The following is a 15,728-nucleotide window of genomic DNA, read 5'->3' as shown; positions in this document are numbered from 1 at the left end:
GAGAGAGAGAGACACAGAGTGTGAGCAAGGGAGGGTCAGAGAGAGAGAGAGAGACAGAATCTAAAGCAGGTTCCAGGCTCTGAGCTGTCAGCACAGAGCCCGACACGGAGCTCAAACCCTCGAACTGTGAGATCAGACCTGAGCTGAAGTTGGCTGCCTAACCAACTAAGCCACCCAGGTGCCCCTATATATATATTTTTTAAGGTTTGAAATGTTAGATTTCTTCCCTTCCTTCCTTCTTTCCTTCCTTTATTCTCAAGTTACTTAACACACAGTGTAGTCTTGGCTTCAGGAGTAGAACCCAGTGATTCATCACTTATATACAACACCCAGTGCTCATCCCAACAAGTGCCCTCCTCCATGCCCATCACCCATTTTCCCCTCTCCTGTGACCCCCTCCCCGTCAACCCTCAGTTTGTTCTCTGTATTTAAGAATATCTTGTGGTTTGCCTCCCTCTCTGTTTTTATCTTATTTTTCCTTCCCTTCCCCTATGATCACTTTTTAAGTTTCTCAGATTCCACATATGAATGAAATCATGTTTTTCTTTGACTGACTTATCTCGCTTAGCATAATATACTCCAGTTCCACCCACATTGCTGCAGATGGCAAGATTTCATTCTTTTTCATCACCGAGTAGTATTCCATTGTATGTATATCTATCTATCTATCTATCTATCTATCTATCTATCTATCTATCATCTATCTATCTATCTATCTATCTATCTATCTATCATCTATATCTATCTATCTATCTATCTATCTATCTATCTATCTAATCTTCTTTATCCATCTTCTTTATCCATTCATCAGTTGATGGACATTTCAATAGTTCCATAATTTGGCTACTGTTGATAGTGTTACTCTGAACACTGGGGCGCATGTGTTTCTTCGAATCAGCATTTTTGTATCCTTTGGATAAATTCCTAGTAGTGCAATTGCTGGGTCATAGGGTAGTTCTTTTTTTAATTTTTTGAAGAACCTCCATACTGTTTTCCAGAGTGGCTGCACCAGTTTGCATTCCCACCAATAGTACAAAAGCGTTCTAGGAAGGGGACACTTTTAAGCCATTCTGCAGCCTGCTTCCTGCCACTCCAGAAGCTGTAGAGACCAATCAAGCCACCAATCCCCAGTTCCCTTCATGGAGGACTAACAACCAACATGTGTTAAGCAACAGGACTGTGCCTTACACCGCGGACCTTCACGATGTATGATTTTATGGAAATACATAAAATATCTGTTAGCAGGTACAGATGCAGAAATGAGGCTCAGAGACAGAAGAGGGTTGCCTGAGGTCACCTACGTCGAAAGGACAGGACCTTGATCCAAGCTCAGGCCTGTTGGAATCTAGAGCATGGGTGGGTGAACACTTCCTGTAAAGAGCCAGTTGGTAGATATTTTTAGCTTTGCAGCCATGTTCTTGGCCTCTGCTGTTGTGGCACCAGAGGGAGAGCCACCGATGACACATGCAGGTGTGGCAGCTAGTTCCTCAGGCAGCAGCACACAGACCTCTGATAAATGGGCGGTCTTGCATGGTGCCCACCGCCTTCCCTTTGTGGTGAAGCCCCAAGGTGCTTCCCTTTGCACCTTGCCATTGCTGACTCCAGCAGGGACTGAGCTTCCTTGTCTCTTAAGCACCATCAGATCTCTTTCCCATTCTTGCCCGCAGGACCCCCAGCTGAAACGTGGAAGGCATGCAGCTGGCTCAGGGCGGGTGCTTGGTGTGGAGGTGGAGGCTCACTAGAGAAAGGGTCCTTCCTTGTATGTGCAACGAGGCTGAGCTGAGCTTGGATGGGACCGGGGGGAGGGGGGGCAAAAGCAGGGAGAGTATAAGGAAGAGAAGAATCCCAGAAGACTAGCAGCTGATGTTTGGATCGCCCCACATATCCTTGCAAAGCGGTCATCCACCTTGGCTTAACCACCTCCGATAACAGGGAGCTCACCCACTCCTGAGCTAGTCCATTGTAATTTCGGTTCTAACTCAAGGGTTCTTGACCTCGGCTGTCCACTGAATGGCCTGGAGCTTTAAGAGGACTGAAACTGAATGCAACCTCCAGGTGCACTGCGGTTTGAAAACCTCCTCCAGTAGTTCAAATGTACAGTCAAGGCTATGAAGCCCTGCTTTCACAGGTGGGTGGTTCTGCTAAGAGGAAGGTATATTTAGAGAGAAGATGGGCAACGAGGGAGTCTAAAAGAAATAGTTGTAGAGTTTTAAAGATGGTTGAGCCCAGAGAACTCATGTAGCCCGGCAGCCTGGCAGGGGGTGTGACGGTGTGAGCTGGGATGTGTGTGAAGCAAACCAGTGTCCAGCCTCAGGCTTGCCAATGATGCGGACGGTGGCATCTAAAAGGGCACCCAGGTTTACCATTGTCCAGTACGGTGGTACCAAATTTTTGGACTGTTTTTCAAGACTATCAGAGATCTGGATTTTTATGCAATTTCTCAAAGTTTTTAAATATTGTAATTAAAAAAGATAACGACAGCGGTGGTTCATTCAACTTCGGCTCAGGTCATGATCTCACAGTCCGTGGGTTTGAGTCCCGTGTCAGGCTCTGTGCTGACAGCTCAGAGCCTGGAACCTGCTTCGGATTCCGGGTCTCCCTCTCTGCCTCTGCCCTGCTCACGTGCATGTGCTCTCCCTCTCTCAAAATAAATAAATAAATAAATAAATAAATAAATAAACATTAAAAAATTAAAAACATCATGTGAGGTCCTATTAGGTGAGTCAACAGACTGTATCTATGGGTAATTCATGGGTCTCTTAGATTGAACTTGACCTCTCCTTTTAGGTTCCAGGGGAAATGCGGGAGTCCTAGAAGATGTGCCTGAGAAAAGATTAGATAGAGCTTAGATAGAACGTAGCCTCCCCACTTCTGGTTTTTGGGCCTTTTCTGCCCCATGGTGATTCTGAGAGGGTCGAGGCCGGGCATGAGCTGGCCACAGCGGCTGTTGACACTACCCAAGGGGGTGCGAGCCACCGCAGTGTCCCTGCGCGAGAGCATAGCGCCATTTGCTCCCTGAGCAAATTCAAGCCCTAACACCGGCCACATGCTAGATTAAGGGATTTGTGGTTTGTTTATTTTCTGATTGTAAGGCCTTTAGCCTGAGAAGGCTTTTGGATATGAATTTCCTTTCAGGACACCAGTGCTGTGCTCAGAGACGGGGAGGGAAGAGTTTGATCGGGAGGAGGTCTGAGGTTACACAGACACGTGCTGAGCTCTCTCTTGCAGATGTGACTTTCCTCCCCATGTCTCCTTGGTGAACACGGTCTTTCCTTCCCCTCCCCCTCAAAAAACACTAAGGACATGAATCACGTCTTCCTGGAAATGTTCCTTTTGTTTTACTCCTTCCCAGGTCCTGCTGAGGTAATCGCTTCCACCTATTAGGAACATTGCTTCTGCTCTCCTGTGGTGTTTATCAATCCGGCCTGATGATTCACTAGAGTGTGGGGTTGGTCTCCCCCAAAACAGTGCTGGCATTTCCCTGAGAGCAGGGGCCATGCCTTCTACTCCTGGTAGGGGCTTCAGAGGCACCTGGCTAAGTGCATGGGACAGCCAGGGCACTGTGACGAGGACAGAAGTGCTTAACAAACTCTCTATGTGCCCTCCTACATCTCCCAGCATCCCTTGCAATTGGACAGGAGTCATGTGACCAGTTCTGGCCAACAGGCTGTGACAAGCAATGTGTCCCTCGGGGACCAATTTTTTTTTTCAATTTAAAAAAATATTTATTTACTTTTGAGAGAGAGAAACAGAATCCGAAGCAGGCTCCAGGCTCTGAGCTGTCAGCACAGAGCCCAACACGGGGGCTTGAACTCACAAACCGCGAGATCATGACCTGAGCTGAAATCAGACACTCAACCGACTGAGCCACCCAGGTGCCCCAGCCCCAGGGCCAATGTTTCTTTCTTTCTTTTTCTTTTTCTTTTTAATATTTTTATTTATTTCTAGGAGAGAGAGAGAGAGAGAGAGAGACAGCATAAGCAGGGGAGGGTCAGAGAGAGAGAGACACAGACTCTGAAATAGACTCCAGGCTCCGAGCTGGCAGTCAGCACAGAGCCCGACGCGGGGCTCTAACCCACGAACCGAGAGATCATGACCTAAGCGAAAGTCGCACGCTTAACCGACTAAGCCCCACCAGGCGCCCCCCAGGGCCAATGTTTCTTAAGAGTTGGCCCTCCCTCTTTCTCTTCTGCCTTGGAGAACCTCAAAGCCTCCCATAAAGATGGTGTCAGCCTGGGGCGCCTGGGTGGCTTAGTCGGTTGAGCGTCCGACTTTCGCTTAGGTCATGATCTCGCGGTTCGTGGGTTCGAGCCCCGCGTCGGGCTCTGTGCTGACTGCCAGCTCGGAGCCTGGAGCCTATTTCAGAGTCTGTGTCTCCCTCTCTCTCTGACCCTCCCCTGCTCACGGTGTCTCTGTCTCTCTCTCCTAGAAATAAATAAAAATATTTAAAAAAAAAAAAAAAAGATGGTGTCAGCCTAAGAAGGAAGACTCCTAGATCCCTGAATCACTGGCAGGAAGAGACTGGGAGTCGACCTGCATCACGCTTTGTATGAGTGAGCAATGAGCTTCTGCTGGGCTAAACCACGAGGGGCTTGGGGGCTTGTCACCGTAGCACAGCCTAGAACCACTATTATCCTGGCTTCCACTGTGCTCAGCAAATGTTTGACTCAAATGGAATTGGAAAATAGGAAGAAGTCAAAAAGCGGGATGGGGGTAAACCAGCGGTGCACACAGCCTTGTACCTGTGGCTGGTGGGGATGGGGCCAGAGATGCCCATTCTCTCAGACCTGCTACCAGCCTTTCCACGAAGAGTCAATCACCGGGGAAGGTGTTAACAGCAAAGGAGGCTCCAGAATGAATCAAGAGCTCAGTGGCATGGAGGGACCCACTTAATTCCCATTCTGCAGCCACAGGTAAACAAGAACACTCCTGAGCTACGTCTGACAGGGACACGGGGGTGCCGTTTAATGAGCAGCTTGTAATAGAAGCTGACTGAGTCATGCAGGAACAAATCACCCTTGATTTCCTTTCTCTCTCCTCAGTCGCTCTGGCCAATTTAGAGACTGTGTGTGTGGCCGACTTGTACACTATTTCCTTCCTTAGGATAACAGCTGGGTGTTAAAACACAAACTAATTAATTTTGCCTTCCCAAATGAGGTTAGCTGGGTGCATCCGGTATGTTGTATTGACAATGCACCTTTAATATCCCAGTCTTGAGATTTTAATTAGAAGGCAAAGTAATCTCCAAGAAGGCAGTAATTATTTTTCAAATTGGTTACCCCAATTGCCAAGACGATTAAGCGCCGTGTTTTATGCGCATGGACAGCAATAGGTGAGGATTGCCAAAATCATCTCCAAAGCACATTTGGCCTTCTTTCTGGCTCCCTGGGCTCAGGATGCGGCAAGCGCGATGGTGGGGAAAAGATGCCGAAAGGGCTTTCGTTAAGACTCTAAAAGTGCTTTTAGCTCAGGTTGTCCTTAAGGAGCAGGAATGTCTTACAGGTGGTTGCCATGGGACACCTCGTCTCACTCTGCGCAAGATCAGCAGCAAAGTGGGAGCAAATGGGAGACCCTCAGACTCCTGGTCTCCTGTCATCCACATCAACAACCTGGTTCCTGATCTGGGGGCCCACAGCCCATTGCTGTCTCTTCTGACCAGTGCCCTCTGCCTAGGTATCCCCGGGGAACATCTCAGGATGAGGCTGCCCAGCTTTGTGATGATGGAGAGCTGGGGTTTTGTCTCAAAACCTGGGGCGGGAGTGCAGAGCTAAGTCCTGTGGATGGTTGAGGCCCATTCCTGGTCCCCAGGCCTCCGTGCTTACCCAAGCCAATGCTCTTCACTCAAGTAAGCAAGGTCAACCTCAAGTACGACTATGTCACCAAAAACTCCCCAGTGACTCTCGGAGTCCCCAGGAGTACGTCCAGTGGCCTCAGCCGGGCTTGTGAAGCCCTCGTGGCCTGGGTCTGAAATCCCTCCAAACACCTGGCGTGCACAGCCACACGGCCACAAGGTACTTCTTGGTTTCTAGTGGGACATCATCACCTCCCAGTTCTCCTGGCTGGCAACTCCTTTGTACAGTCTCAGCTTCGATGTCACTTCCTGGACCTCCTCAGTGCCCTGTATGCTGTTCTTTCCTTGCATAGCACTTATCACCCTATGCTATAATTATTCATTTACTTGTCTTTCTTCTACCCTACAATTTAAAATTCTGTGAGCAAGCGGACTGATTCCTGCTTCTTTATAACCCCAGATCCTAGCATAGCTCATGCACAAAGTGGGTGCATCACAAATCTTTATTTAATGAAGCAATGAGTGAAAACGAGCAAGTGGAAGCTAGTGATTCCCTGTGGGGGCAGGGGCCGGAGAAGCGAAGGAGGCTGGCTTTACTGCAGACCCTTCTAGATGGCCACCAGCTCTGCACACGAGAGAGGCAGGCTAACAGTGGCTGAGACACTATGTTGCCAAAAGAAAGGAGGAAAAATCATGATGCTGATCACTTTAGGGCTTCCTCTTGCTACAGGGCAGGCCCCTCGGGGAGTCAAGAGACTGTCGCTCATGCACAGAGATCACCCTTTGACTCTGTAGGGACAGAAAGACCACCTCTTGGGGGCTGAAAACTTATGGCTGAATCCTGGAGGCTAAACTGATGCCACTCCAAATGGAAAAAAATTATAATTAACCTCATTCATAACTAAAAGAATCCAATTTCACACAACAATCAGATGCCATTTTCCGCTGAACTGGTAAAGATAACAGACGTTGATAATATACCACGTTGGCAAGGTTATGGAAAAACAGGCATTTTCAATAATCGTAGGTGGGAGTGTAAATTGGTGCCTACCTCTAGTGAGGGCAGTTTGGTAACCTCTATACAAACTAACAATGTTTACATGTGTCTCTTTTTAGCGATCACAGGTCTAACGAGCAAGCCTATACATGTACGTACGAGTGCAGGTGTCAGTATAAGATGATCACTGCAGCAGTGATTATACTAGGACAAGATTGGAAAAACCCACGATGACCACCAGTGGCTTCTGCTCACAGAAATTATGGCCCAGACACTAACGGAGAGCAAGGTGGTACGTACTGATGTGGAATAATTTCCAGAATTTAATAAGGTGCGGTGCTTAAAACATGCTCACTTACGTATAAAAGTGGCTATTTCCAGAGGAATCCACACAGAAAACCAGTTTAGCAGGCTGCCTCTGTGGAGGAGAGCTTGCTTGCTTTTCACTTTAAATCCTTTTAGACTGTCTGGATTTTTCTTTTTACTATGTGCATTTGCTATTTAAAAAAATAGAGAGACAATCTATGAAAAATGACTTAATACTGCAGACCTCCTTTCTTTTCTCCACGTAACACCATCATGGAATATGTACTCCGTGTCCCTGGAGGAGACTGGAACCCGGCTCCTGGACTGGCCCTAGGGACATGCTCTTCGGATGAAGACGGGCATACATGGGAAGGGGCACCTCCCAACTGCTCTGGTCTTGCCTCTTATTCTCTACACCAGGCTTACTTTCTCACCCATCCAACCTCAAATTTCTGCACCCCGTTGCCAGGCAGCAGTGCCTACTATGCAGATCTGCTGCTCCAGCCCTGGCTGGGACGCCCAATGGATCTCTGCCATCCTATGGCCTACATTCAGCACTTTTGGTGCCCAATTAAGCACCAATTCACAGGCTTCCTCTGCACCAGGCCCGCGGTCAGGCGGCTAAATGGGCCAGGCAGCAGGCTGCTTTCCTGCCCAAGCGCCACCATCTCAGTGGGTCACAGCCCTCCTCATTGTTGTAATTGAATCGGAGCCATTCAGTACCAGCTGCAGACCAGAGTGTTCCCCTCTCCTGCAGCCGCGTTCAGCTGCCTGGGTGTCCTTCTGCTAGGTTGCTCACCTCCCTTGCCAACAGCCAGCTAGGGCACTCTGCCACCCTGCCGGCTGGCGAACCAGAAGCCCTCTGGAAGAGCTGTTCAGTCAAGGGCAGGGCCAGTATGATGGCCAAGGGCAGGTTTTCTCAGCACCACGCTGCCCCCTCCCTGCAATGCCCCTGCCCAAGAACTGCCTCAGACGGGCAAGCATCTGCAGAGTAGCCAGTGGTTACAGACTCACCTAGCACAGGTGTGATGACTCAAAGACTGCGTGGAAAAGGTGACCAGCTAGCCCAACTGTTCTGGGCTGAATTATGTTCCCTCAAAATTCATCTGTGGAGGTCAACCTCAGGATGTGACCTCATTTGGAGATAAGGGTCTTTACAGAGGTAATGAAGTTAAAATGAGGTCATTAGGCTGCCCCCTCTTCCAATGCAACTGGTGTCATAATAAGCAGGGGAATTTGGAGATAAACAGGCACACAGGGAGAACGATGGAGCTGGTGCCCCATAAGAGAAAAGCCTGAAACAGATTCTTCCCTCAGAGCTCTCGGAAGGATGTCCAGTTTCTAGATCTGTGAGGCAATAATTTCCTGTTGTCAATTTAGGTCACTCGGCCTGTGGTCCTTTGTTACAGCAGCCCTCGTGAACTAATACACTAAGTCTGTGTGGTGTAGGTTTCCCAAGTCATGGCCTGGCAAGAGGCATTCACTGCTGCCTGAACAGGAGGCAACCAAGCTCATTTCAGATGACCTTCATTTGTTGGACTGTTCTTCCCAGTGTCCAGATAAAACCTGACTCCCTGTAGATCCCCTCTCCACCCTGGTTCTATCCCTGGAGCCTCACCGGCCAAATCTGTGAGCCCCTCAAGGGCAAAGGGCTTGTTTCATTGATTTTTGTGTATCCCCAGCACAGGCTTGGAGCCTTCTACGTGCCCATAAATATTTGTTAATTGAAGAAAGATTGCTCTCATGCTCCTTGGAGACTTCTCTCCCCAAACCTTTCAACTTTCGAACTTCTCTGCCATGTGGCCCCTCTCCAGCCTGCGCCTGGGACCTAAAACATCTCCAAGTAGGATTTGACCAAGGTCATCGCTGATCTTCCTGACTCTCAAAATGTTATACATTTTGTATAAGATCTAAGATTTTAGACTGTACAATTGTTTAGAACCTAAGTCCAGAATCTTGCATTTATCTGTATTAAATTTCTCCCTCTTAGATTGACTCATTGTTTCAGCCCATCAAAAGAAGTCTGGATTCAACTCTGAGTCCCAAATAGTAGGAATCCCCCAAAAGTCAAGTCTTCTGTGCCTTGGCTAAGTTAAGCCATTAGTAAAAATGGGGACAGTGGGCAGGACAGGAGGCTGGTGGCATGTTCTTAGTGATCCTCATGAAGTCAAACTTTAATTAATTAGTGCCTTTTGGGTGTCAGTGGTCAACAGACAGTGGTCAGTCATGTCAAGGACATGAGAGGGGGATGGCATTGGAAGAGTAGAGACAACGGAAGCCTCTACATATGGGTTCTAGTCCCCCTGCTCCTCATCTGAGTGACCTGGGGCAATCCACTTAGCATTTCTGAGCCTGTTTCCTTGTGAGGAAAATGGGGGTGAAAATAACATCTGTCTTACAAGGATTCTCTGAGAAGAGAGTTAACATTTGCTCTCTTTTACTCCTTGAAGTCCATCAGATCACAATTCTTTCTCCGTGCTGCTCAAGAAATACTTTGTCAAAGTCTCTGACTTAAACCAAGATATGATATGACTACACTGATCCTGGCTCTACCTGTCGACCATCCTCTTTGGAAAAACAGACCAGGACAGTGTGCCCGGCTGTTGTCCAGTGAGCACATCTGCTCCTAGTGTTTACTTCTTCATCTTCAACTGTTCATGAGCCATTGATTGCATTGATGACCTTTTTAAAACTCTGGCTTAAGGTTAGTGTGCCTGGGTGGCTCAGTCAGTTGAGCATCCAACTTTGGTTCAGGTCATGATCTCACGGTTCGTGGGTTCGAGCCCCACGCCGGGTTCTGTGCTGACAGCTCAGAGCCTAGAGCCTGCTTTGGATTCTGTGTTTCCCTCTCTCTCTGCTCCTCCCATACTCACACTCTGTCTCTCTCAAAAAAAATAAATAAAGATTAAAAAAGACAACTCTGGCTTAGGGTTGACAACTAGCTCTCTGGAGTCCATCTTTCCCCCATGTTTAGAAAACTGGAGCAAGGATGGCCTGTTCCAGACTGCCCTTCTCCAATTTTTGTATGATTTGGAGAAGATCACAGCCAGCTGCTCAGTGGTCTTAGTGCACGATTTCTCCAGGGATGTTAATTGGTTTTGTTGAGAGTAGAGGCTCTCGAACTTATGCCATGCATCAGAATCACCTACTGGGTTTGTTACATTGCAGATTACTGGGTCCCAGTCCTAGTTTCTGATTCAGTAAGCCCAGGTTGGGCCTGAGAATTTGCATTTCTAACAAATACCCAGGTGATGCTGATATTGCTGGTCCAGAGACCATGCTGAGAACCGCTGGTTTAGAGCTGTTGGGTGGGATTGTAAGTAATGATACCAAAGGCTTTGTTACACTATCCATGTAAAAGACAGCTCTCCTTTACTGAGAAGACAGATGCAGAAGAGAAATCAAGCGTCCAGTTTCCCTCTGTCTTTTGTAGCCTCTACACCACCTGCCCTTATCTTTTTGGTTTTCCTTACCTGAAACATAGGATACCTTTTCTGTTTTTCTTAGTATTTTCTTAAGCTCAAACCCTGGCTCTGGCCTTCCTGACGTTATTCTTCTAGGGATTCTGTCATTATTCCCTGGTTATTGTAACAGGGGGGAAACTGGGGGTGATCAGGAGCAAGGGAGGAGTCCTGAATCTGTTTCTTACCAGCCATGGGAATCTTATACGAGTTACCTACCACCCGAGGCTCAATTTTCTTAAAACGGGATATTTGTAGTAGCTCTCTCATTACACGACACAATGCTTAGCATGGTGTCTGGCACACAAGTGTTAGGGATGGTTACGTATGGCCCTTGTCTATTTTCCAACATGTCCTTCTTTAAATCTGAGGTCACTGGAGACCTGCTGACCAGTCGCCAGATGTTATCTGACTATGTATCAGGCACTATGCAAAGGATAGGGATGCAGCAGGAAGTGGCACCATCTTGGCCTCAAGGCACGTTCACCTGGCTAGAGTGGGGTGATGTGCTTCAGCGCCTGGCTGTGCCTCTCACTGACTGGGTGGCCTCCCACAAGTCACCCAACCCATCTGGGCATCGACTTCCTCATTTGCAGAATGAAGACACTCGGATGCCTCAAAGTTCATTCCCACTTGACATTCCCACCAGCAGGGCACAAGGATTCTGATTTCTTCCCACCCTCACTGACACTCACTCTTTCCCACTTCTCGATAATGGCCATCCTAGTGGGTGTAGAGTGGTACACCTCACTGTGGTTTCACGTTTTCCCAAGGACCACTGACGTTGAGCATCGTTCCATGTGCTTATTGGCCACCTATACATCTGCTCTGTAGAAATGTCTATCCAAGTCCTTTGCTCACTTTTAAATTGGGCTGTTTGATTCATTTGTGTTGCTGAGTGGTAGGCGTTCCATGTGTACTCCAGATACTAATCCCTTAGCAGATACGTGATTTGCAAATATTTTCTCCCATTCTATGGGTGGTTTTTTTCCCCACTCTCTTAATATATTGGCTTTTTGGTGCAGAAAAAGTTTTAATTTTGATGAAGTCCTTTTATCTCTTTTTTCTTTTGTTGCCTGTATTTTTGGTGTCATGCTTAAGAAGCCATTACTAAACCCAAGGTCATAAAGATTTTCACCTACGTTTTCCTCTAACAGCAACTTTCTTCTAATTGAATTGTACACTTAAAAGTGGCTAACATGGGCTACTATTTAAAAAAAAAACATAATAAGCACTGGCAAGGATGTGGAAAAGCACAATAACAAATGTCAGTGAAAATGTGGAGAAACTGAGATCCTTGGGCACTGCTGGTGGATCGTAAAATGGTGCGGCCACTATGGAGAACAGTGCAGAGGTTCTTCAAAAACAATTAAAAACAGAGCTACCATATGATCCAACAATTCTACTTGGGTAAGTAGCCAAAAGGGTTGAAAGCAGGGTCTCGGGGTGCCTGGGTGCCTCAGTTGGTTAAGTGACTGACTTTGGCTCAGGTCACGTCCTTACAGTTTGTGGGATCGAGCCCTGCGTTGGGCTTGGTGCTGACAGTGCAGAGGCTGCTTCAGATTCTCTGTCTCCCTCACTCTGTTTCCTTCCCCCATTCTCTCTCTCTCTCTCTTTCAAGAATAAACAGAGTAAACATTACAAAAAAGGAAAGCAAAGTCTCAAAGTGACAGCATACCTATGTTCATCACAGCACTATTCACAATTGTCAAGAGGTGAAAGAAAACTGAATGTCCTTTGGTGAATGGACAGAATATCACTCAGCCTTCAAAAGGAAAGACATTCTGACATATGCCACAGCATGGAGGAATATTATATGAAGTGAAAATGAGTCAGTCACAAAAAGGCAATTGCTCTGCGAATTTACTTGTATGAAGTATCCCAAGTAGCCAAATTCATCGAAAGTGAAGTAGAACAGTGACACCAGGGTCTGGAGGGATTGGGGAAAAGGGGACTTGCTGTCCTGTAGGTACAGAGTTTCAGATTTGCAAGATGAAAAACTTCTGGAGATCTGTTTCCCAACAGTGTGACTATAGTTAACATTACTGAGTTGCCCGGTTAAAAATGGTTAAAGTAGTAAATGTTATGTTGTATATATTTTATCACAATGAAAAAGTTTATCCTCTCCCACTTCATAAACAGAAGGTTTATTGAGCAATAGATTTTTAAATAAGGAAACAAGATTATCCTGTGAACTACAGTTTATAATGGAACTTTGAGGTGAAGACCTCCTGACAGGTGAATTTGACTTTGTCCATCACTCTACTACACAATCCTTTATCAAAATGAGCCTCATATAGGCTCCTTCCTGTGGTTTCACCTTGTGGTCCTACTTCGACTTCTTTTTTCTTTTTAATGGTCTTTCTTTTTTTAAGTTTACTTACTTATTTTTGAGAGAGAGAGAGAAAGCTAGCAAGCAGGGTAGGGGCAGAGAGAGAGGGGGACAGAGGATCCGAAGCAGGCTCTGCACTGACAGCACAGAGCCTGATGTGGGGCTCAAACTCTCGAACCATAAGATTATGACCTGAGCCAAAGTTGGATGCTCAACCAACTGAGCCCCCCAGGTGCCCCCTTACTTCTACCTCTTAAGTCTACAGGTCAAGCCTCATCCCTTGGTGGGAGGTTGGTGGCAGCTGCCATGGGGGCAGGAGCTATGTCTGTGTGTCTCCTTGGCCAGCACAGGACACATACTCAGATGTAGGAAGTGTTCCCCAGTGAAGGGACAGAGAAAGCAAGACAATGGGCCTGTTCAACCACGGGTGAGGAATGGAGCTGGGATTTTGACCCAGGTCTCCCTAACTTCAAAGCCCGCAGTTTTCGTGCTAGACCAATCTGCCTCTGGGCCAGGCTCCTCCTCATCCGTCTTTTCTACGATCCCTTGGTCTCTTCTCTTGTGGCTTTGTTCCGTGGGCCCCCCTAGCCCATTCCTTCTCTTGCACAAACCCCAGGTGAGTTCCCACCAAGTCCAGGGCAAGCCCTCCCTCTCACTGCAGATGCTGCCCACCTTTCCTTTAACACCCTCCTGGACCCCACGCCCGACAGAGGGAGAGGGTCATTGGCAGAAATCCATTCCAAGGCCCCTGGAGCCCTCTCCCCTTCCACCTCTTCCCCTTGCTAAAAGCAGAAGCCCGCCCCGTTCTGTCTCCCACAGGATTTCCTTCCGGGAGCTCCTGCAAGGGAAGATGTTGCCATCCCAGGATTAACAGCCTGTTTGTTTAAAGGGCTTATTACAGGCGCTTAATGCTATTTTGACAGATGAAAGTGAGTCAATTATAGCTGGAAATAGCTCTGGCTGTGTACATCTCTTCCAGGTAGTGGCCCTTTCCCTGTCTAAGGGACTGTTTCTCTTTACCAAGGGACAGTCCGTCGTCTTCTCTTATCCTCTCTGACCTCCAACCATGTGAAGACTTTCCTCCTTCCAGGAAAAGACAACATTTAAGGCCTGGAGCCTAAACCCATGAGATGGGGGTTCTTGGGTGGGACCCATGCTGTGATGGGGTGATGTGGATGCTGAAGGAGGGCCTGACAGGTGAACCTCCAGAATAAGGGATGTGGCCACAGTGAGCCCTGTGTCCATCAGGAGTCACTTTGCTCCATCAGTCAAGAGCATGGCTGCCTCTTAACTGAATGTCTCTCTAGGCCTTTCTTGGGGGGCAATGGGTTTTTGTGTTGACACCCACCCTAATGAGACCAGAGCTGGTGACAGGCGTGGGTGCCTTAGGGGTCACCTTGGTGAGGATGGCAAGAGTCCTTTCGTTGGCCAGAGAGTCTCTCAAGGTCTCACTAAGTTATGCTCAGGCCCCAGTAAAGACCATTTCAATGTCAGAGGGGGGTCTGTACAAGGGGCTCGCTTGTGCCCAGAGCAGGATGGTGAACTGTCTGCCATGTGACTGGATGTAGGGTGTGGCCCAAGCTGAAAAGTCAGGAGTGTGCAAGGGTCTGTTTGTAACAGGCATCTCAAACTTAATATGCCCCAAACCCTTCTTCTTCAACACCCCCAGGCATGCATGGACTTCTCCCAGGCTCTCTACCCACAGAAAATGGCGCCACTGTCCACCCATCAGCTAAAGCTCTAATCCTAACTGCCATCCTGGATGTTCCTCTTTCTCTCACCCATGGAGGTACTTAAGCAGAACCCAGCAGAAAATCCTGTTGCCTCTCCTCCAAAGTTTCCAGCAAATCTGAGCCAACTGTTGCCTATCCACCACCACCGTCCCAGCTGAAGCCACTCAGCCCCAACCCAAACTATTGCAAGAGCTTCCAACACATGTTCTTCCTTCTATCCTTGCCCTTCACAGTTTATCGCTCACACAGCAGCAACAGGAGGATCGTTCTCGAGACAGCTCTCTGGGCAGGCACTACCGATTGGTCAAAACTGTAATGCCAGATGGAACCCAACTGCTAGTGCCCCTTTTTCGAGGTAGGGAGGCTCAGAGAGGCCAGGGACGTGCTGAGGTCATACGACCAGGGAAGGGTAAGCTGGGATGGAAATGCATCTGGGAAAGGAGTACTGCCCACTGAGCACTTCTCATACTCAGTGACAGCCCCCAGCCCCCGGGAGAGGTCGCTCACCCGCGGACGGCGTGCAGCAGGCGCAGAGAGGGGTATGCAGTACGCACGTTGACGCGGTGCTTCAGGATGAGCTCGTTGACCCACTCAACGCGCTCCTTGCCGCCCCTGGCCATGAAGGCAGGAATCCACAGGATGCTGCCGTTGAGGCTGTGCAGCCGTTGCAGCAACTTCTCCCGCCAAGTGGCGTTGACCAAGTCCTCAAAGGCCCGTTGGATCACGGAGGGGTTCATGGTCACCAGGTCCGTCTTGAGCCCCACATCCCGGGCATATTCCTGCACGGGGGCCAGGTTGCACCTGCCAGGGAGAAAGCATCATGGTCCTTTTGGGAAAGATGAGATGCTGCTGCTTGTATTTCATTTTGTCCAACCTTCACCTCCCCTCACCTCCTCCTCGTCCCCAAAGGCCCAGGGCATCTTCCAGCACCCACCCGCCCCTCCTGTCATCCCTTCTTCCCTGCCGCACATATTTACTAGGCTCTTACCGCACACACACAACTTTGCTGGTCCCTGAGGCTGCACAGAGCCTGCTTTCAGGAGTTGAGGATGAGGTGGAGGAAGGAGGCAAGTAAGCCATCCTCAGCTCACAAGATGACCATGTTACA

At 48.3% G+C, this 15,728-nt stretch overlaps 1 protein-coding gene across 2 annotated transcripts in view; it reads right to left on the bottom strand.

The window, feature by feature from the left end:
- ST8SIA2 (ST8 alpha-N-acetyl-neuraminide alpha-2,8-sialyltransferase 2) overlaps window positions 1-15,728 on the bottom strand; it is a 62,172-nt gene that overhangs the window by 540 nt on the left and 45,904 nt on the right. For both annotated transcript variants that reach the window (XM_039217679.1, XM_039217680.1), the window contains one exon: window positions 15,128-15,421. In XM_039217679.1, the coding sequence (XP_039073610.1) occupies window positions 15,128-15,421 (294 nt within the window). The remainder of the gene's footprint in view (window positions 1-15,127; window positions 15,422-15,728) is intronic.

Source organism: Hyaena hyaena, unplaced genomic scaffold (genome assembly GCF_003009895.1).
Source record: "Hyaena hyaena isolate Hyena2069 unplaced genomic scaffold, ASM300989v1 scaffold_702, whole genome shotgun sequence".
Taxonomy (NCBI): Eukaryota; Metazoa; Chordata; class Mammalia; order Carnivora; family Hyaenidae; genus Hyaena; species Hyaena hyaena.
The sequence above is the reverse complement of the archived record's forward strand: the minus strand, read 5'-3'. Positions and strand labels throughout refer to the sequence as shown.